General features: G+C 43.0%; 1 protein-coding gene across 4 annotated transcripts in view; it reads right to left on the reverse strand.

Annotated features, from left to right (window-relative positions):
- Ptprm (protein tyrosine phosphatase receptor type M) overlaps positions 1–22,381 on the reverse strand; it is a 677,957-nt gene that overhangs the window by 238,307 nt on the left and 417,269 nt on the right. For all 4 annotated transcript variants that reach the window (XM_027397791.2, XM_027397790.2, XM_027397789.2 and 1 more), the window contains exons 11-13: positions 20,749–20,851; positions 4,065–4,338; positions 3,115–3,151 (exon numbers count right to left, since the gene is read on the reverse strand). In XM_027397791.2, coding sequence (XP_027253592.1) covers positions 3,115–3,151; positions 4,065–4,338; positions 20,749–20,851 — 414 coding nt within the window. The remainder of the gene's footprint in view (positions 1–3,114; positions 3,152–4,064; positions 4,339–20,748; positions 20,852–22,381) is intronic.

Here is a 22,381-nt window from a genome sequence, read left to right on the forward strand (position 1 = left end):
ATGAATGTCAAAATACATTTTTGGAATATGATTAAAATAATCACAACATTAAATTTATAAATAGTATGAAATCTAGTCTTAAGAGACACCCTCTTACTTGAAATTATGAGCTAGCTCTTTGGGAAAACAAATCCACCTTGGGACCTCCTCTGTAAAGGCAACTTGTCAACAGTGGGTTCCTGGGAGTGTGACGTGCTCCATACACTCACAAGCTTGCTGAGGAAGGCAGTGTGAGCTTGAGGCTCCACACCACCAAGCTATAAGGCACCGGTGGTGAAGCACACCTGTGGTGTGAAAACTCTTTATCCCATGGCACTAAAGTTATCAGATCCACCCCATTTCTCTGCTTTGACCTAACAGTTTAGATGGACCCTGGGCTAAAAAGGATGTCTTAGTGTGAAGAAGGGAGATGATTCTCACTGAAAAACAGCTGACTCATTAGTTGATCTCCCACAAGGGACTTGCTGAAACCATGGAAGCAAGTCTCAAAGCAGCACAAAATGTCATGTGCCTGGAGGGAGACAGTTTGCTGAGGTGTGTACTGGACTGTGCTCTGGAGGGAGACTGTTTCCCCGAGGTGTGTACTGGACTGTGCTCTGGAGAGAGACTGTTTGCTGAGGTGTGTACTGGACTGTGCTCTGGAGGGAGACTGTTTGCTGAGGTGTGTACTGGACTGTGCTCTGGAGAGAGACTGTTTGCTGAGGTGTGTACTGGACTGTGCTCTGGAGGGAGACTGTTTGCTGAGGTGTGTACTGGACTGTGCTCTGGAGAGAGACTGTTTGCTGAGGTGTGTACTGGACTGTGCTCTGGAGGGAGACTGTTTGCTGAGGTGTGTACTGGGCTGTGTTTTTTAGGAGACAGAAGTGACAATGTCAGATGGTGAATATTAAACTGTTTTCTCTCCCCCCCAAAGACATTATTTAGATAGTGTTTGCTGCTGTGTAAATGTTTGCAAATGACTCAGAAAATATGAGTGGGGAATATTTAGCCAATCAGGTCATCTGATTGCCTAATCCCCCTTTGGTGAATTGAAAAACAAATTACAATATTGATGAAATCTAGTTGATGGGAGAAAATGATCCAAATCACCATCTAATTCAATCTATTGTGAAAACAGCAAACTTGTCAGGTTTCCATATTTACTAGGATACTGTTTATATAATTATTTAATGATGTAATGAACAGGGTGACAGAAATTTCAATGCATTCACATTAGATTGGGCAGTGACTCAATTCTGATAAAGAGAAGGTTGACGATTCCCGTCTTGAAGTACCAACCATTAGATCTCTGCTGGTTGAAAAAGCCAGCAAGCAACAATGGAGCAGATTCTGGGGAGGAAGAGTCTGGAAGCTGAGGGTCAATCCTGCATGCATATTAGATGAGCGACCCTGGTTAGTCAGTTCACCTCCAACTCCCCCTATTCTTCACCTTAAATATTAGAGAAGTGGTTACCAGCCCCCCTCACCCCCCACCATCTACTTGAGACCACGGTAATGGAATGGGTGAGAGGGGCATATTGCAAAGGACTTGTGAAATGTGTAGCCGTGACGGTGAACATAAGGCACTATAGACTGCCACCTGAAATGGATTTACTTGTTCAGACCATAAGGCTAACAGGAATGGAATGACGCAGGTCCCCAGAGGGCTCCTCTTGATCAGGCTGTGCACTCTAGATGGAGGAGTATGGGGGGTGCCTGGTTCAAGGGCTTTGTAAGGCTGTGCTAATTATTAGCTGATAGCATATGGCAACTGATAGGCTATACTGAAAATCATAATTTCATATACTACTAAATCTACTCCTATTTCTCCTAAGAAAAATAAAGCCCCCCCCATCTCTATAAACAGATTGATGGGAATAGAGCCCCACAAGTTCCTGTGAACAAACAAAATTCCCAGGAGCCCAACATCCAACCTAAGGCTGGTCACAAAGTGCAACCAGGAAGATTTGTTAACTCCAGATGGAAAGGCCATGGGTGTTCATAAAATAAGAGTGCATGAGGGGCTGGAAAATTATTCAGGGACATCTCAGCATATTTGAACTGTCTCTGAAGGTTGGACAAGGATAATATCATGGTGCTTTTAGCCAAAGAACTCATCCACTGTGACCTGATTAAATGTCAAGTGACAGACCCAATGGTACCCTCTTCTCTTCATGTCTAATGAGATCATCCAAACCTCTTTATCGCCTTCCTGGTCCCTCTGATGGTCTGAAAGAGTGTGCTTAGTTGCAACTGTTAATGTACAAGGCCTCATTTATGTCTAGCGTCTGCATGCCTCTGAGTGCTTTTCCAGACGCCCCTCTATTTCATGGCTGAAACATGAGGCTGGCAAGTCACTGCTACGGAAGTGCCGGGACACATTATCTGTGCCTTCTTCAGGAGGCTCTCTGTGAGGAACGTGTGGTGCTGAGAATCCCTAGCCACGGTCACTGCTCAGATTTGAACCAGGCCCAAGAGACAGAAGACCCACTATAACAGCCCCTGGCTCCTGGTTTCATCAGAGTAAACAGCCCAGGTCTTACAATGACATTATGACTACTTTAGAAGTGGATGGCATGGCAGGAGCCTGCACCTGTAGCCCCAGCTACTTGGGAGGGTCACTTGAGCCCAGGTGTTTGGATCTAACATGGGCATCATGGTGATTACTCATCTTTAAAAAGGTAGGTGTAGGTGTAGGTGTGTGTGTGTGTTATTTTATAATATATATATATATATATATATATATATATATATATTCCAGTTATCATTTGTTTAAGTTTAAACCATGTATAGTGATATCACAGAAAATTAATATTCTTAAAATAACTTTTACAAAGTTAGCCATTGAAAACTGCTTGGGCTCTAGCAATGTAACTTCTTATTTTGAAAGATATCTATGTGAAGCAGTATCAACTACCATAGGATCCTAATGCCTACACACACACACACACACACACACACACCACACACACACACCACACACACACAACACACACACACACACACACGTGCATACTTGATACACATAAACTTATTTCAGTGAAGTTCTTAATGTATTTTCAGATGTTTTCAAACACAGTCTAAAATCAACTTCAGGAACACAAACGAGTAGACTATCTCAAAGTTTCAACCTACCTTTTGTGGCCACTCGGACACAGTCAATTTTGGTTTCCTGTATCAAATGAAGAGGGGGAGATTATTACCTAGATTGTATTTACATCCAGGGAAGGGAGTTCTAGTCAGTTAACTCTAACAAGAGGAAGCTCTCACCACTCCCAGTGTGGCTTTTTCCCTGAGGAAAGCCCAGATACACTTTCTGCTACAAGGTGTGAGTGTGTAAGATAGTAGCTATTTCTGGGCCACAAAGAGAGGAGTAATACTTTCAATCTCTCTACCTGGTGGCCGCCCTCCTCTAGCCCTGTCCCTGCACCCAGACTTGCATGCCTCACACTGGCAAAGGTCAGGGGACAGGCCACCTGGAACTAAGTCGGGAGGCAGAGAGAGCAGGGCAGAGGCCAGAGGCTTCCACATGACGTTTGCAGTCTTCTCGGTGCCCTAGGCTGGTTTGAACAGGCAGTTTCAGGACTGACTCAATAGTTGGTTATTTTTTCTTTGCCTCCCTCTCATCTTCCTGGAGCTCTTTTCTCTCAGAGGAAACAAGATGCCTAATTTAGTCAGCTGCAGGATGCATTCAGTCTTGGAGGGAGGCAATGGGGGACAATGTGCTTCAGAGACAGATGCTGTGGATCTCTCCAGGTTTTAAATGAGCCGAATGTATGCGCTCTGGCTACGCTATTTCTGTCAGCTAAGCAGAACCACTAGCCAACTTTCGGTACTAAGAAAATTGGAAAATAATAACTATCATGTTGACAATATGCTTTCCTAAACCATGAACAAAACCCACACATACTCTGTTCTCTCCATAAGTTTCTCTTGATAAATTGATTTTTATAAATGTAAAAAAAAAGTTTCTAACTGAAGCACATGAAAACATGGCTGATTTTGTTTTCACCGCAGTGTCATTTAAGCCATGTTTACATGAATAAATGCCAAAAGCCCAACACACAGCCATCTACCATACTTACCCCGTTGGCTCTACTAGCCGCTTGGTAATAAATTCTGTAGCTTTTGTGGGGGAGAAGGGGAGTGTTCCAGTAGCCATTGTATGTCTTATTGTCACCAATGGTAAAGGGCTGGGCAGCTTGGAGGCTGTCTGCAGGAAACTCTGCAGCGAAGTAGTACTGCGAGTTCAGCACCGAAGCATTCTGGAAGTGAATTGGCACTGGGTAGCACTTCAAGATCTCCGTTGTCTTTTTGGTTCTCCGAGGGCGCTCTTCCTCAACAACTATTTGATAGACACTAGAGAAAGCAAAGAGAGACATTCGTGATTTTTCATGGTTGCTGAACTGGTCCACTCCATCTTCAATTGCCAGGAGTTTGGACACATCTGGGACAAAGAATACAATGGAGCTGATGCTCGGATGTAGTGGCCCTTGTGCAAGTCTCTTTGCTAGCCATTCCCCGTGCAAAATAACACAACGAATGAACTAGTGCGTGTGTGCGTGTGCGTGTGTGCGCGCGCGGTTGTGTGTGTGTGCGCGCGCGTTTGTGTGTGTGTGTGTGTGTGTGTGTGTGTGTGTGTGCGCGCGCGCGCGCGTGTGCGTGTGCGTGTGTAGGCATGGCTCTGGAGGCCAGATACCAATCTTGGTTGTCATTCCTCATGAGTTTTCTACCTAAGTTTTTGAGACAGGGCTTCTCACTGGCACCTGGGGCTGGATGCCTGTTCCTATCCCCACTTGCTATGACAAGTGTGTGCTACTGCTCTGAGCATTTCACACGGTGGCTTGGGACTGGACTCAGGTCTTTGTGTGTCTGCAGCAAGGACTTTACACACCCCTCCCCATCACACACTTCTTGAGAACAAGATTAAAAGCTTTAAAAATTCACAGGACAATTTCCATTGTCATCATCTCACATGTAACTGAAGATCAGTTTGCACAGAATAAATTCAGCTTAACCGTTAAATGAAATTACATTAACTGTAGGTTTGTAAAGAAAAAAAGTAACATTATTCCCACGAGTTATATCTGCATAAAATGCATGTGACATTTTAACAAGTCACAAAACACAAGGTGACGACCTTCCTTCCCATCTGTTCCTACATTCTGTGCCCTGGACCACCAGTGGAAAGAGAAGTCTATAGAAGAAGATGACAAGAATTTGGAATCAGAATTTCCAAAGCTGAAGTGGTACAATTATAACGTTATTTGTAAGAGAAATCTTGAACAATACCATCTGAACTACACATACAGACCAGATGTGAATGAGAGCTGATTCCTTTTACCAAGGCACCCCCTGAAAAGCATTCAAATATTGAAGCAACTTTAGGAGACTGGAAAGACCTTGAAATGGATTTTTGAAAAATTCAGGTATTTGCAGTCCCTAGAATGATGAACATATGAAGCAGTTTTATAGGGGAAAAAGTATATCTTCTTGAGAGACAGAGAGACAGAGAGAGAACAGCTTTCACAAACCAAATCAAGATTAGATGAAAAACCTTCCAGGCAATGAGACACATCTTTGTAGTATTAGAAAGACATGGTGAGGCCGGGTGTTGTGGCGCATGCCTTTAATCCCAGCACTCGGGAGGCAGAGGCAGGCGGATCTCTGTGAGTTCAAGGCCAGTCTGGTCTACAGAGCGACTGCCAGGATAGGCTCCAAAGCCACGGAGAAACCCTGTCTCGAAAAGCAAAAACAAAACTAGAAGAAGAAAGACATGGTAATTCCTTCCAGTAAGGAGCTAACCCATGAGGTTCTCAGAGCCCACAGATTGTGAATGCTGTGAGGGTACTTATTACCCCACTTTCCTGGGGGCAGCCTCTGCTGGTCTTGTCTGCATGGCTTCTGAATCTGCAGCCAACCAATCTGTCTACTTCTGGGAACACAACCACTTAACACTCTCTATTACAGTCATAAAGCGCACACTGCCATCAGCCTGCCATCCCATCTAATGAAAAATCAATTATAGAGTGTCGGAGTGATGCTGTGCAGACTGGTAGTCCCCAGCATTACAGTGTGATGATGAAGTAGATTCTCACCAGTGACATAAACACAGAAAAAGGAGAAGGGGAGGGAGTCAACTCTTCCTCACATAAAAGACTGCCTACTGGGTCTTGTTAGGTACAAGGAGCTACCAAATCTGGTAGACTTCCTCAGTGATAGAGACAATTTCAAAGGAAGTAGTGATCAAGGCTCATGTTAAAGCCAGGACACTGAGTGGATGGCTGGAAGGCCAACCTGCATTTCTCTCATTCTCCTTGACTTGTTATATCTATAAACATTTGAACACACGGATTTAAAAACATATATGGATGTTGACATATTGATACTTCTTTTGTTGAGAGGGCTGCCATGCTAATGACACCTGTAATCAAGAGAATGTGACAGAAGAATACAGTATGTGTGGGCACTTGTCACCCGCTTTCCTTGGGAAGCCAACCACCAGGTGATATGCTCAAGGAACTTGAACCTGGTACTGACAGGACACATATGGGTGTTCCAGCCAACAGGCAATGTCATGTGAGACACCTCAAAAAGCCACAGGGCTGGGCTTTCAGAAGTGTGGGAATCCTGATAGACTCTGAGAAGGAGCTTCCCAGTGCACTCTGTGCAGAGCCACCGTGCAGCACGACACAACTGTTTACAGCTTCTCAGGTTTTCAGTGGTCTCATCCACATCAAATGGAGTAGGCAGATCTCTGTTAGCTACAGTTTGCTTCCTTCCTCCAACTGTAACCCCCCCCACATTATTAGTCTCGATTCTCAAAACAGAGAGATGGCTTAGGCTTTCTGTTGCTGCAATGGAACACCATGACCAAAAAGCAAATTGGGGAGGAAAGGTTTTGTTTGGCTTATACTTCAGCATTACTGTTCATCACTGAAGGAAGACAGGGCAGGATCCCAAATCTGGAGCTGATGCAGAGGACATGAGGGGAGCTGCTTACTGGCTTGCTTCCCATGGCTTGCTCAGTCTGCTTTCTTATAGAACCCAGGACCAGCAGCCCAGGGATGGTACCACCTACCATGGGCTGAGCTCTCCCCCATTGACCACTAAATGAGAAAATTCCTTACAGCTGGATCTCACTGAGGCAATTCCCTGAGGCTCCTTCCTCTGATGACTCTAGCTTGTGCCAAACTGACACACAAAACCAGCTGGCTTTTTTTTTAACTGACCCCTTGTTAACCTGACACACAAACACATCACTATTAGTCCAAAGCCCTTCCTTTCTTATTCATCCCCAAGATCATAAATGTTAAAAGTACCACAGTCTTTACAAAATCAAACACATTAAAAATTCCAGTATCTTTAAAATAACCAATCTCTTAAAAAAGTTCAAGTCATTCAACTGCGGGCTCCTCTAAAAATTAAAATTAAATATCTTTTTCAAGAGGGAAGAACCAGGGCAACTTATCTGAACTAAGCAAAACCAAACTCCAATTATTTGGGATCCACTCACAATCTTCTGGACTCCTGCAAAGGGCTTGGGTCATTTATCCAGCTCCACCCTGCCCATCACATACAGCTTGTTTTCTAGGCTCCAGCTGGCCACTCCACTGATGCTACTGGTCTTGGTGGTTATCTCATGATACTGACATCTCCAAAGCGCTGGGAGCCCTTGCTGCAACTGGGCTGCACTTTTACCAACAGCCTCTTTATGGTGCTGAGCCTCAACTTTTCATGAACCCTTCAGTCCCGGGCCTTCAACTGCCACTGAGGCTGCACCTTCACCAATGGCCTCTCCTGGCCTCTCACAGGGCCAAGCCTCAGCTCTCCGTGACCCCTTCATGCCTTCAAAACAGGTACCACCTGGGTGACTGTCACATGACCAAGTCCTACTGCCAGCTACAACTATGGCCGCCTCCGGAACACAGCTTCTCTGTGCTTTCAGGATACACTTCCCAGAAGATTTCACCTCAGTGATACTTCTCTCTCTCTCTCTCTCTCTCTCTCTCTCTCTCTCTCTCTCTCTCTCTCTCTCTCTCTCTCTCCCTTCTCCTCTTCTGTGTGGTTGTTCTTTGAGATCCTTAGTGGATGGGGCTGTAGTTTATGATCACTCCCCTTCATCATTTCTTTTTTTTTTATCTTTTTTTTTATTTGAATCAGAAACAAGATTGTTGTACATGGCAATCCCAGTTCCCTTCTCCCTCCCGTCCTCCCCTAGCACCCCCTCCCAACTAAAACCCTACCTATCACATATCCTTTCTTTCTTCTATTCTTCACCTGACTCAACCTTTCTGCTCCCTCATGTGCTGGTCTCTTCTTAATCACTGCTAATTTCTCATTTACAGCCAACCAGCATCAAGTATCCCAGCAAAGCAGAATGTTGTTTTAGTAGTTCTGGTATCTTATTAATCACAGCTGATTCTTTAGCCCAAGCTAACCAGAACCACAGAATCTTATATCAAAATAGCAAACAGCCCTGATAGTTTTAAAGCTTCCCTCTGAAACTTCACAAGCAAGGCCTCTGCCTTCTGCACTGCTCTCAACATTCTCATCTTCCAGATTCCACAGAGCAGCCAACTGAGCTCTCAACACTCAACGACTCTTCTAACCCAAAGTTCCAAAGTCTTTCACAATGCTCCCAGAAACATGGTCAGGTCTGGCACAGCAATACCCCATTCCTTGTACCAATTTGTCTTAGTTAAGGTTCTGTTGCTGTGATTAAAAGTTGGAAAAGAAAAGGTTTATTTGACTTACACTTCAGCATTGCTGTTCACTAACGGAAGTCAGGACAGAAACTCAAGAACAGGGCTGAGTCCCAGAGGCAGGAGCAAATGCAGAGAGGAGCTGCTTACTGGCTTGCTTCAGTTGGCTTGCTCAATCTACCTTCTTATAGAACCCAGTACCAGCAACCCAGGGATGATACCACCCACCATGGGCTGGGCCCTCCCACATTGATCACTAATTGAGAAAATGCCCTACAGCTGGATCTCAAGGAGGCATTTCCTCAGCTGAGACTCCTTCCTCTGATGACTCTGGCTTGTGTCAAGCTGACACAGAAAACCAGCCAGGACAGGAAAGATGGGTAGAGCAAGCTTATCCACATCTTTTTATTCTACACTGTTATCATTATTCTATGTTTTTACTGGTAGAATTGGTTAGTGAAATTTTATTATAACTGTGTATATAGGGAAAAACCACAATCCATTCAGGGTCTGGTACTAGTCACAGTTTCAGGAGACCACTGAAGGGCTTGGAACAGATATATATACTGCAGATAAGTGGGTTGAGTGCAGTACTAAACTGCCCATCAGACAATACAATAGCAAGAGGGAAGGGGTCAAGGTCAAAGTGTAACCCTAAATCATACCTGCTCTGTAGCAGATGGCAATTGTGGAGGAAATTTAACCCAGTGTTCTCTTTAACAAACAGCATTGAGATATTTTCTCCTTCTCCTTGAACAGCTTTTGTTGAGAACTGGGAAAGTAAGGGCTAGACTTCAATCCTACCACTCCTAATATTGGTGAAAATAGAAGGGTATAGGTGGATTTGTAATGCTCATTGTATACATGTAAAAATTTTACCAACACACATCAATTGCTATCATAAAATGGGCAAACCATAATGATTACTTACTTCACAAAGAGTCTCTCCACTCAACAGACTGGATTCTAACACTGTCTTCCATTAGAGTCAGTCATTCCAGTTCATTTGATATATGGCACAATAGCCAAGCTCTCGTTTACAAGAAACTTTGGGAAGCGTCGTGTACAAGGTGAAGCAGAATCCCAAAGATACCACTGAAGAAAAAGTTTCTGAAATCTGTTCACCTGATGTCTGATCGAGGGCCTGTATTCCAAGCTTTCCTGTCTTATTAATGTGTTACAGGCTCAGAGGCCACGTGCCAGTCTACAAATGGCAGCAAGGTGATGCTCTCTTCATCAGTTAAGGGCCAAGGGATGCTTGCTGTCATTGCTCACTCATCCTCCTAGAGACACTCATGAGAGCCAGCTGCCCAATGCAGGATTTTCTCTTGTTCCTACAGACATAGTCATTATACAAGCTGACTTCTACTTTCAAAAATACAGTACCTTGAGTACTGTATGGAGACCCTTTCTCTTTTATCACATTAAGGGATTTATCAATAGTATTGCTATTTATTTATTTTTTTTAACCTCAATCCTCTCCTCCCTCTGGATACCACAAATGCCCTCCAGGGCGGCACTCTCCTGGACTCTGCCCTGACTTCAATAACCAGGCTGCTGCCTCCTCTTATTTCTCACTTGAAAACCCTTCTTATAAAAATTATTTATCTTTTGGGCATTTGTCCCAACAGTGCATATGCGGAGAGCAGCAGGACGCTTTCGAGAGCCGGTTCTACTATGAGGCATCAAACTCAGGGCATTATGTGTGGCAGTGAGCATGTGGTATGTTTCCCCTCTGACTCATCCATGGCACTCCCCCTTTTATTGCGACAGGGTCTTGTGAATCTCAGGGTGGCCTCAAACTTTCTATGAAGGTGAAGTTGAACTGTAAAGTCATTCTATGATGATTTGATGATGATGTGTTCATGCTGCCTGTGTGTGCAACCACACTGGCCATGGAGTGGGGGGGGTCAGGGGTGGGGGGGTGGCTGTGGGGGACGTGGGAGGGTCTAAGAACAATGCCGTGCAATTGATTCTTTGCTTCCACTTTCACAAGGACTCTAGGCATCTAAGTCTGGTTTCCAGGCTTGCATGGGGAGCACCTCCACCCTCTGCACCATCTCAGAGGCTCCCTCTTGATTCTGAAAAAGCTTACTTGTGAAAAGCAAGCAGAATGCCTCTGAGTTTGCAAGTCTCGAAATTGATCCCGACTTCTCCTGATGCAGCCTATTTGTCTCTCTCCTCTCCTTAGCCTGGGTCAGTTCCAACCCATGGATGCCGTGCTACCCAACGTGTGGGAATCAGAAGTGCTTCTCAGGAAAGATGTGTGTGTGCTAGGCACTGCCCCACTCTAACTCAACAGTCCAATTTGGTCTTTTCTCATGAAGCACTCCTTAATGAAACTAGGTTTTTGTGTGTGTGATGAATACCCATATGAACATGAATGAAAGACAGTTGTTTTTGTTTTTTTCCAGGCAACAGTTTAATGGGGGTTAGATGGACATTTGACAATTAAACAACCATTTAATGGTCTTCCCTTTTAGCCAGCTGGCTAACTTACATCGAACACTCCTTCCTCTCCAGATACACCACACTTTAAATGGCTGGCTACCATCTACTCATCTCTGAAAATATTAAAGAAAGAATTAAGCTGACTGGAGCAATTTCAAACCCCAAATGCCTTTTCATCCTTGGTCCACAAGACACATTAGATTTTCAAGCAGCCAGGCCTCAAATCTATTTGCTCTTTAATAATTTAAGCACTCATAGGTCAAACAGCTCTTTTCTATTCTCCTTTATCAAAGTCCCAGTGCTAATGAAAAACAGCCAAGTCCTGGTGGCTGCCAAACTGCCTCATACTGCAGCCCCCTACTGGGAATTAGCATGTCATTAGTCCCCAGGTCAATGGTACCTTGACCATGCTGGTGTATTTTTTTATTTGTATGAATAACATCAAGTTACTTATGAATTTCATAAAATCTTTCCATCCCTCATCATAATCTTGAATCTAGCTTTGAAAACCTCACTGTTCAAATGGGTTTTCTGAAAAAAGATTAAAGACTGCAAATTCTCAAGGCTAGAAAGCCGATCAGAAGTTTCTAGGCTCAGCGAGCCGAATTAAAATTCTATTATCCTTTTAATGTATTACTCAGTTTCCTTTTGTTTATTAAAGTCACACCATTCCTAGCCCTATGCATTCTGTAATTCAAAGTAAGGAAAAAGCCTCCGACAGTATTTGCAATATTAAAGTGTAACCCACGGTGAAAACCAATCTGCCAGATGTGACATCACTGAGTCAGAACTTACCAATGGGAAGAGACTTAATTTAAAATTTAATTTATGCCAGGCTTTTCTGTAACAAAACTCTAAGGCCTTCACATGGAGAAGAAATCTGCATTTATATAGACTATCACATGAAATATAAGCCAGGGAAAAATATCTGAATATCTTTCATGTGCTTCCTAAAGCTGCAGAGTTGAAATGGATGCAATGTTTTCAGTTGTCCCCTAACTCCAAGGCCTTGCTGGGGGAGCTTGCCATAGCCTTGAATTTGGCTTCAAATTTTTGACTCAATTCATTCCCCAATTAAACACTTGACTGTGACTCTGTCTTTCTTATTCATTGATTCTGTTTCTTAAAGCATGAATCATTAGGGGGTGACTCAATGTGAAACATTAGGGGGTGACCCTACGTGATACATTAGGGGTGACCTGATCTGAAGCTTTAGGGGTGACCTGACTGTTCAATAGGAGGAGGGATCCAGAGGACATGGGTCAGAGAGATGTCATGACCCTTCCATTGGGGCCTTGGCCAATCCCCTAAAAAAGGCAACTCTGATCATTTCAGAGGCTTACTGATAGCGTCCTTGTGGTATCCAGTAGTGATTTTGCCTTCATTTGCAGTTTTGGGCACAAAGTACATATTCTATGTGTATAAAAAGGAAGGGGGGGGACTAGGGAGACAGCACAGTGGTTAAGAGGTCAGGCTGCTCTTACAAAGGGCCCGAGTTCAGTTCCCAGCACCCGAAGGGCTGCCTTACAACAATCTCTAATTCCAGCTTCAGGGGACCCAACTCACACACACTCACATTTGCACACACTCACACACACTCACAAAAACACACACATACCCATTCACACATACATTCACATACACACTCACACACTCACATACTCACACACACACACACTCACATACTTACACACACACTCATATACTCACATACTCACACACACACACTCACACACTCACACACTCACACACACTCACATACTCACACACACACTCATATACTCACACACATGCACACACTTACATATACACACTCACACATACATACTCTTTCACACACAGTCACATATACACACTCACATACTCACTCATGCACACTCACACACACTCAATATACAAGATTTTAAAAAGGGGTGATTGCATCAATATCTTTCTGAAGTCTATTTTTTTGTTATCCACACAAGCACACCGTACATAATAAGTAAATAATGTATGATTCAGCTTGTTGCCACGCAACTTCAGTAAATTAGATTCCTCCCATTTTTTTGCTCAGGTATAACTTTCTCCTAAATGTAATAATGAACAAAAATACTCTCAACAACCTGGTAAGGTGTAGTGAGGGGTTTGAAAAGTATTTCACCAGTCTGACATGAGGAATTTGGGCCGGAATTGAACCTGATGTCACTGTGACTAGGTAGGATTCCTTGGTCCTTCAAGCAGAATGGTCATCGGAGCATCGGATCTAGCATCGACTTGATCATAGAATGAGAGTAATACCTCATAGCTAGTTTTATACAGACAGTGGCCAGTAAGTAGCACCAGGCGCTATGGGTTTTATAATTGCTATTAGCAATGCTAATTTCTGCTTGTCCTGCTGGGATCTTAAGGCTGGATCTGGTTTTCTGTGGGAGATTTGCAGACCTCCACATGCATATTTTATGGTCTCTGGGCCATCACTCATTACAAGGAGTTTCCCTGGCATGAGTAAGTCACTAGTGCTCTGTGTGTGAGTACTCACGCTCTTGCATGCTTGCCATCCAACGCCTGCTGCTCTGCAGGTTTGTGATCAGATCTGCTGTAATAAAATATTAACTACAGCTAAAAGGTTGGATGAAGACTATGAACTCAATTATAGACACATATTGTGAACAAAGGGCAGGGTAAAGAAATCGTGTAGTCATGAAAGTTGCAGATAAAGATAATTTAAAAAAGCACGTAAGACTCAGGCTTCGAAGCTCTGTGGAAGCTACCTGCCCTTAGTCTTCACAATGGGTGCTGCGTTCTGAGTAGATGAGCTCCAGATGGGGCATCTTTTGGAGTGACTTCTGGTGTTTGGAGCAGCAAAGCCATCTCCCTTCACATTTCCTGCTTTAGCTAAGCTTATCTTAACTCAATCATTGTGACTCCAGAACGATTATAAAAATTAAAATTCAAGGTCAGCTGCCATAGTGAACATCACTGAACACCTCCAGTGACAGGTACAGGCGCAGAAAGAATACTATAGAAGACATACCAAGTGAAGTTGAGATCATCCTTAATCTGATTATTATTTAAAAAAAAACGTTTTGAATTTCTCAGTGTCTTGAATTTCAGGGGTGTTCAACCAGTAGTCTAAAGGCATAGCCCTAAACTTGCTCAGATTTGAAAGCTAAAACCTTCCTGGTCCTAAATGTTTTAAAGAAGGGCCACTCACCCAGCACCTTCGCTCCCGTATGTCTGTATCATCCTCAATCTAGATTATTTACAGCCCTGCAAAGCTTTACTCTTTCAGATGAGCTGAAATCTAGATGTGACCACCAAGGGAAGAGATGCACCCAAGAGGGTGTCCCTGAGAAAACACTGAAGCCACTAGACACAGGAAACCAATTCCAACTTTGCCACTAAATCACCCATCTCCCATGAAGCTCGTTTCAAGCCTGGACATCTCATTATCCCTAGCCAAAACTGGACAAAATGTGATATCAATAAATGAGATGGAAGCTCATGTTATTGCCATCTTTTCTTTCCACAGTATGCAGCATGCATTTGGTTTTATGCCAGGCTCTGAGAAAGATGACAAAGAAGAGTTAAGCATGGCCTGTCTGTCCTTGGGAAGGCCAGTCTGAAGGAGTTAGGAACAGATAATACCAGAAAGAACTATTACACAAAAATCTGGAAAGGGTTTGTATAGAGTACAAAGTCAGAGGGCCCACAGGGGTGTCAACGTTTACATCAAAATATCTTGTCACATCTAGTGCATTGAACACTTGTGAAAAGACCTAGTGTCTAGTCATTGTATCTGTTGATAACACTCAAAGGGATATTTGTACATTGTCTGTGTCTCCAAAATTCTGATAAAAATACAATTAACACAACATAAATGGACATGATGGCATACAACTATCATCTTAGCTACACAAGAGACTGAGGCAAGAGCATCTCTTGGACACAGGATTTAGAGGATAGCCTGGGAAACACAAAGAGACCCTGGCTCAACAAATTAACAAACCAGCCAGCCAGCCAGCCAGCCAGCCAGCCAGCAGCAAACTCAAAATCCAAAGCCTTTGGGTAGCACACATTCTCCATTCACATCAGTCATTTTTGAGATGCCTCCGTCAGTTCAGCAGATGGAAATTGGTGGCTAGGCCCTACTCTAGGCTTGCCTAAGAGACCTACACTTACCTGCGATAGCCCTCAAAGTGACAACGGTTTCCACACTCAGTTCTTATGGTGCTTACTGGAGGCAGAACTACACTGTAGGGCATGACACCTAGATAAAAGCCACTCAAGCTGCCCAAGTCTTACAGACAGAGAGGCCTTTGGGAAAAGTAGTGGAAAGGGCCTGCCATCATGCCCATGCTGTGGGCTGGCTTCCATCTTTTCTCTGAAGCATTGCAGACAAACTGGGAATTACCCCTCGGGTCTATAATTTCTCATAATTTAGCATACAGTTCAATGTCCATTCAAATTGTAAAGGCCAACTCAAAACAGTACGTGTTGTGGTGACTTGCAGTGTGAGGGAGGCCCTGGCCAAGAGACAGGAACTTGGATCTAATACACGGACCCCATGTGGAAGATTATATAGAAGAAAAGGAATTTTGAAAAGGGAAATGGTTGTGGTATATTTTTATGTATAAAGGTATGATTAAATAAGAGTTGGAGGCAAAGGTAATTTAAATTTCATTGTATAAATGCCATAACACACTTATGATTGTTAGTTATTATTGTTATTATTAATTATTATTGTTGTTTCTATGATCTCTTCTCTGCAATTTTTAAAGCTTGTTACAAAGGATTCTTGAAGAACAAATTGCTTCCAAAATGAATTTTCAAAAAGGTGACTGACATGGTCACCCAAAAAGCATCATTGATAAAAAAAATGACCTTTGATCCCTGGCAGCACACAGGATTCTGGAATCTCATCTTTAATGTAAGTAAACTCCCTAAAAATGTATGGAAGGGGGTGGTGGGCAGTGAGGGACTTGTCAGTTTCTGATCACACCCTGAGGAGATTAGGCTATAATAAATGATCATCAAACAAGAGAATTCTGGCATCTGAAAAGGTGAGGTTTAACGAGAGAATGGCTTTTTGTTCTTTGTGAGTATCTGCACCGCGATGAGCAGACAGGAAGGAAGGTGGATTCCATTCAGGAATCCTCTTTCTTTGGGTTTACACTATGACTCAGTCTGACCTCCAGTGGCAAAGTTCATGACAGTGACATGAAACCACACATCTCTTCAAGCCACAGTAGACACCGACTTGGTAAGTGCCTCATGAGTGGAATGAGTGTGCAGAGTGTGGCCACAAGTGACTAACTGTGGGCCCAGTTGACTCATCAAGAAAGCCACAACCAGAGGTGCACACCTATGTGAGTCAACTGTAAGAACTAAAACACATTTTCAAATTGCTACTTAGCTGGCTCCTCATACCTAGAGTTTAACCGAAGACTGATGAAAAGACAAAACTATGGAATGTAGGGAATGGATTTCAACATAATTAGAAAGAGGTGTCCCAATGGGATGGGATTCACAAATTCCCATCTTCAAGAAGCTGGGAAGAGACTCACTGTGGTAAAGAGCAAGAATGCCAGCTGCTTCTGAGTCACCCTTCCCAGGCACCCCTCATCGTGGAGTTTACTGTCCCACAGAGGCAAAGAAGCAGTTCCCTTTGCTTCACAGCTGAGTTTACGCAACAGAGCAGATGATAGATATGGCTAGGCACTGGCTGGGGAAGAAACAAGAGAGGCCACTGCCTTTTCTTAAGAGCTTTCATATACAGATGGAGTCAGGAGAACTTGTTCCTTTGAGATCAAGTCCCAGTCACCTGCTCAAGCACAAAGATTGCAGCATGCCATCAAATATTAAGGTGCAGCATGGAAATGAGAACTACAGAAGTTGCATTTATAATTTTGCTGATGGACACAACTGTCAGATGTTCAATTTTTAAGTAAGATTCTATTTTCCATGATTTGGGGTTTGAATAAAATGAGGCAGAAGAGAGGCTGGAGGACTGGGGCCCGTCCACATGGCCTCCTGGTGTTTTTATGAAGAAGCACAGCGGGCACACACCCTGTGCAGCCGTTAGTATGGACAGGCTACTTTAAAACATACTGGCTCCCTCAACCCTCAGAAGAACCCTGTGACGATGGCACATTTGTACGCACCAAATAGATAGTGTTGATGGAAGATTCTTTCAGAGCCAAGGGCAGAGAGACAAACAAATGGGCCACTCCTGCCATAAACTGTGTCAAACCCACCCTGTTTATGCTTCACAGTCGCCATGTTTTCAAATATCATCACCTGTAAGTCAACATCATTTCTAACATGGGAAGCATCTTCAAGTGGGGTGTCTGCCCCTCTTCTGTCTTTCACCGATACTTGCCATGCCATGACTCTCTTTTCTGAGGTGACCTGGGCTCACAGGCATGCTCGTGCTGACCCTCCTTACCAGTCACCATGTCCGATGACTAGCTGGGGGCAAGCAGACCAAGTCAGAGAAACTTCCCTCATACAGTGCTTTCTGAAAGTAGATAGAATTCCTCCACTGTCTACTTTCCCTTGACATGAACACATGCATGTATACACACACGCACACACATATGCACACATGTATACACACACATAGATGTGCATACATGTATACACACACACCACCACCACCACTACCACCACCACCACCACCACCAAGCACTCTTGTTAGCATAAGAAAACTGCAACAGTTTACATACAACTCATCCTTTATTTAGTTGCTTCCTTTCTGCCAAATTCCAGGGGTTTTCTCTACTGGGTCATGCTTATGCAGAGTGAATGATGGAGAGAAGGCAGAAATGAGACAACTCTAATCAAGTAAAAGAAAATTAAACCCTTCCCTGTCCCGTTGAGGAACTAACTGAATCCATATAAAGACATTTAAATTCTTTTCCTGGTGCTAGTTTGCTGGCTGGAATGATGGGATTTTTGTTCTTCTTAGCTATCTCTGGATTTAAATAATTTTATGTGACAGAGCTGATATGTTGGTCAATAAAAAGACACCAATCATTTACACGAAGAGCTATGTGAAGTTTTGTGGAATCTGTCTTAAACAAGCTGAGAGTAGAATCGATACACCACAAACCCACCCAGGGAAGAATACAAACGAAGGAGAAATGAATCCCAACACCGGTGAATGTGGATCAAAGAGAGATCAAATCAATGGAAATCACGCGTATTTTTGGTCGTATTTTTTTGAACACACAATACTGTTCAAAACCCAGGAAGGCAAACAGATGTTTCCTCCTTTCCTCGCTTCATTCTCGCTTTTGTTTTATCATTTGGGAGGCGATTTTTGTATGGCAGTTTGATGATTTCATGTGCATTTTGCAAATTTCCAGATGTGCTCAGTGTTTTAATCTACACAATGGCTTTCTATTGTAGGTCCATATGATTTCTCAATCAGACTTCTTATCTCTCTAAACATTAAAGGAAATTGAGAGCTTAACAAATCCTATTCATTTTGCGGGAACTGTGGAAATTTTCTTCCAAAGCAGTCTTGGCAGCTACATGGGTCTTCTATCTTTTCAATGGATAATCAGGCCACTATGTTGTTCTACACAGTGTGTCTCCTGAAGGGAACATTTGCTGTTATGAAAGGATGAAGAATAAAACCTTGACAGGTGAGGCTGTGATTGTTTCCCCTCTCAAACGTGTGCGAGACAATCTGCCCATTTGAAAACAGCATTCTTCTAGTCAACTTGGGGAGAAGATTTAGGTTTCCACAGTGGTCAGAGCACTTTGGAACTTGAAGACTTTGTGACCACTGTGGAAACTCAAGCCTTCTTATATTTAAGAGAGATGGGTTTCATAAAGTTGACCTTACAGTCTGTGGAATAGGCTCTCTGTGTAGGAGTCTGATAAGCGTTCAAGTGTGTGTGTGTGTGTGTGTGTGTGTGTGTGTATTAACAGATATAAGAATAGAAAGCATAAGCTTTTCTAGAACTAACCATTAAGGCCTGCAAAAGCAGAACAAATGTATAAAAATAAAGAATGAATCAAGAACTTAGTAAGAAAAATAATAGAAAATGGGAAGGAAAAAAGATAGAAGGATCAAAGAGAAACTACTTCAAAGCATAGATTTTGAAAGACCCACGTGGGGACGTGGGTAGGTGTCTGGGAGGACAGAAGGTAGAAAGCAAGGCTTTGTAGGACCCAAGAGAGCACCGCTAGCTGGTTTGGAGGGACCCTTAGCATCCTCGATTCCTTCCATTTGTGGGCATGAATCTTGTTGACCACTGACCCTCTGACCTTGATACCTCACAGAAAAAACAATACTGTCCTCATTATTGCTGAGTCTGGAAAAGTCACCAGTTTGGTCAGAAAATAAGTGATGTTCCCAAGGCTCTTGCCAGAGCATACATTTTCATTAATGGACAAGCAGGTATTTGAAATGTAAAAATGCCTGACCCATGGCTGTAAGAATACACGTGTCCTGGACAGCACCTGCGAAATGTGTGCTTTGAGTGTCAAGTAACACTCCCCCCCCCTCACATGGCAACAACATAAACATTGAGGAAGAGTGTGTCTGTGTTCATTGTTCTAGCTAACTGCTCCTTTGGATTAGCATAAATGCCTCAAGGAGGGACTGTGACATGTAATCCAACAGAAGAGAACACCAGTTGTTCTTACAGAATTCTTGAGCTGTTTTGAATATAGATTTCCAAATTCTACCCTAATCAACCAATAATATTCTCTGATGACCTTTGACTCCATGAAACCAGACCTGTGTGTGTTACCAAGCAGAACAAAGCCCAACTATTTGCCTTGCATGGAAGTAGAAATGTGATCACATGTAGTTAGGTTTTAAAAGGCTTGTCAGACCAATTTCTCCAAAAGAAGCCCAGAGACAAAGTGCACACAGCCTGTACTATGGACGGAGATGCTTCTATGGGGGTATGCTATCTAGAATGAGAGATTAACGGGATGACATCTGTTCAGATAGGCAAAAGTTAAATCTCCAAATGCCACTGAAATAAGAATAAATTTACAAGTATAGAGACTAGTGATCTTAGAATGAGTCCACTCCTGGAATTATTTTGTATTCTTCCTAGGAAAAATAAATACCTTTTTGAATTCATTTACTGTGAGGGTCCTACTTTGTAGTTTCTTATTTACATAAACCATAATGGAATGAGTAATTGGGCCTAGATTCTGTTAATAATCTTAATTTCATATAAAGACTTCATGATTTTTTCCTACTTTCTTTCCTTTCAAAACATCATACATTAAATATACACTTGAGAAATTGGTCAGCTTAAAAATAATTTTTAAAAACCTACCCCATTTAAAGCTTTGGAAGACATGTCTTCTGCCCCTGGGTGCCTGAACTGCAGTAGGCAGTTATTATTTGAGAGTCAAACCACTTGGTTACAGAGACTAGAGCTTTTCCCCATCATCCAAAGAATAACCTTCTTCTATTGGAGGACATGGTAGGTACTCATACACCCTTTCATGGCGGCCCCTTCATCTTGCTCAGTTATCTCCTTTAAGGAGACTGAATGAAGAAACAGGATGGAAACTCTAGAAAACACTGGAGAAAGTAGTGACCATGGCTGGAGCTTCCTTCCCTGAAAGCCAGCGTGGCCCTCCCTCTGCCCCTTACCTGACAGGTGCCCCTCTGCTTTGGGCAGGTTTCAACATCACTGTCACCGTATTGTCAGTCTGATTCAAAGGTGTCTCAAATTCATACGCTGGCATGGATGGTGCTAGGGAAAGGGGATTAGATGGGAGACCATTATTTCTTGTTTATCTCCTTAGTGATGTTTTACTTCTTTTTACAAAGGACACTGATCAAATGATAACTATCAATTGACCACACCCAATGTTTACATACATGTATTCCAGACACAAAATAACAGGGCTATTTGTTCAAGTCAAACAATCTGTCCAATCCTGAGCTGAGGATGGCCAGGGGCAGAAAGGGCTGATGAGGGTTAGTGATGCTCAATTTTCCCATCTCTGCCCATCCTATCTGCTCATAGTATGCTGTTGCTAACACATCGTCTTAGAATATGTGTCCTGTGATGGAAATACACAATGTGTCTTAAAGGCGTATAAAGTTTTGAGTAGTCACCAGCACCATAAAACTGAACACCATGGTTCTCCCTTTAAAGTCAAGTTTTTTCATGTACTAAAGACCCATCCTAGGGTTTAAGGAGGATGTTGGGAGACAGAGAGACTTATTGTAGGAGATTAGTGATGACTTGGAGGACTCTTGGGAGAATCAGGGCAGTGGGAAGCACATGAGAAATGAAGGAAGAACAGCTTGGGCTCGGCTTTCTCTCTGTACATGGTATAGGTACACTCAGTAGGTAGAATGCTTGCCTGTCATACACAAAGTGCCAGGTTCAATCCCAGCATCACACAAACGGGGCACAGTGACACAGGCAGAGGCAAGAGGATCATGGCCACTCTCAGCTACATGGTAAATTTGAGACCAGCCTGGGCTTCATCAGACTTTGAATGAAAAAAAATGGGAAAGGAAAAGAAGATACATTAATCCTCTCTGAAGTTTTAGTTTAGGCATCTCTTAAAACAGGGACAATGGATTATGTTGTTCAAAAAACCCTGATCTCCAGATAGTCCACAAACTTGAGTTCTTTCTAACAGGGAAATGTTTTAAAAGGATTTTTTCTTTATTCTTGGGAACTTTACACTTTGATACAATGAAACATGGTCATATCTATTTCCTATTTTCCTTCCTACAAATCCTTCCCAACTTCATGTCCTTCCTTCCTTCCTTTCTCCCTCCCTCCCTCCTTTCCTCCCTTCCTCCTTCCTCTTTTATTTAAACAACAACTTACTAAATTCAGTTAGTGTCACCCATACTTGGGTGGGTGAGGGCCCATCCATTGGAGCACAGGAAATCTACTGATGGCCACAGATTAAAAAACAAAAAATCAAAAGAATGATTCTTCCTCTCCCAGCTATCAAATGTCAACAGTTCTCAGCAATGGACTCTCCTTAGTCATTTCTGGCATTCTCTCTTTTATAGAGATGTTGTGTCAGCATAGCCTAGAAAGTGTGCACTTCAATAACTAACCCCCTCCGACAGACTGGCATGGATTGCTACTCGGTAGCTGCCAGTCGCTACCACATGTATGCAGAGGTACCTGATGTGACAGATAGAGATCGCTTTCTGTGAGCAGACTTCTCAACAGTCTTACATGGAAAAAAAACTTTCTATTTAGGAGATGTGAGTTATTTATCAGTCACATTTATTAAGTTTTTCTAAA

This window comes from Cricetulus griseus, chromosome 2 (genome assembly GCF_003668045.3).
Source record: "Cricetulus griseus strain 17A/GY chromosome 2, alternate assembly CriGri-PICRH-1.0, whole genome shotgun sequence".
NCBI lineage: Eukaryota > Metazoa > Chordata > Mammalia > Rodentia > Cricetidae > Cricetulus > Cricetulus griseus.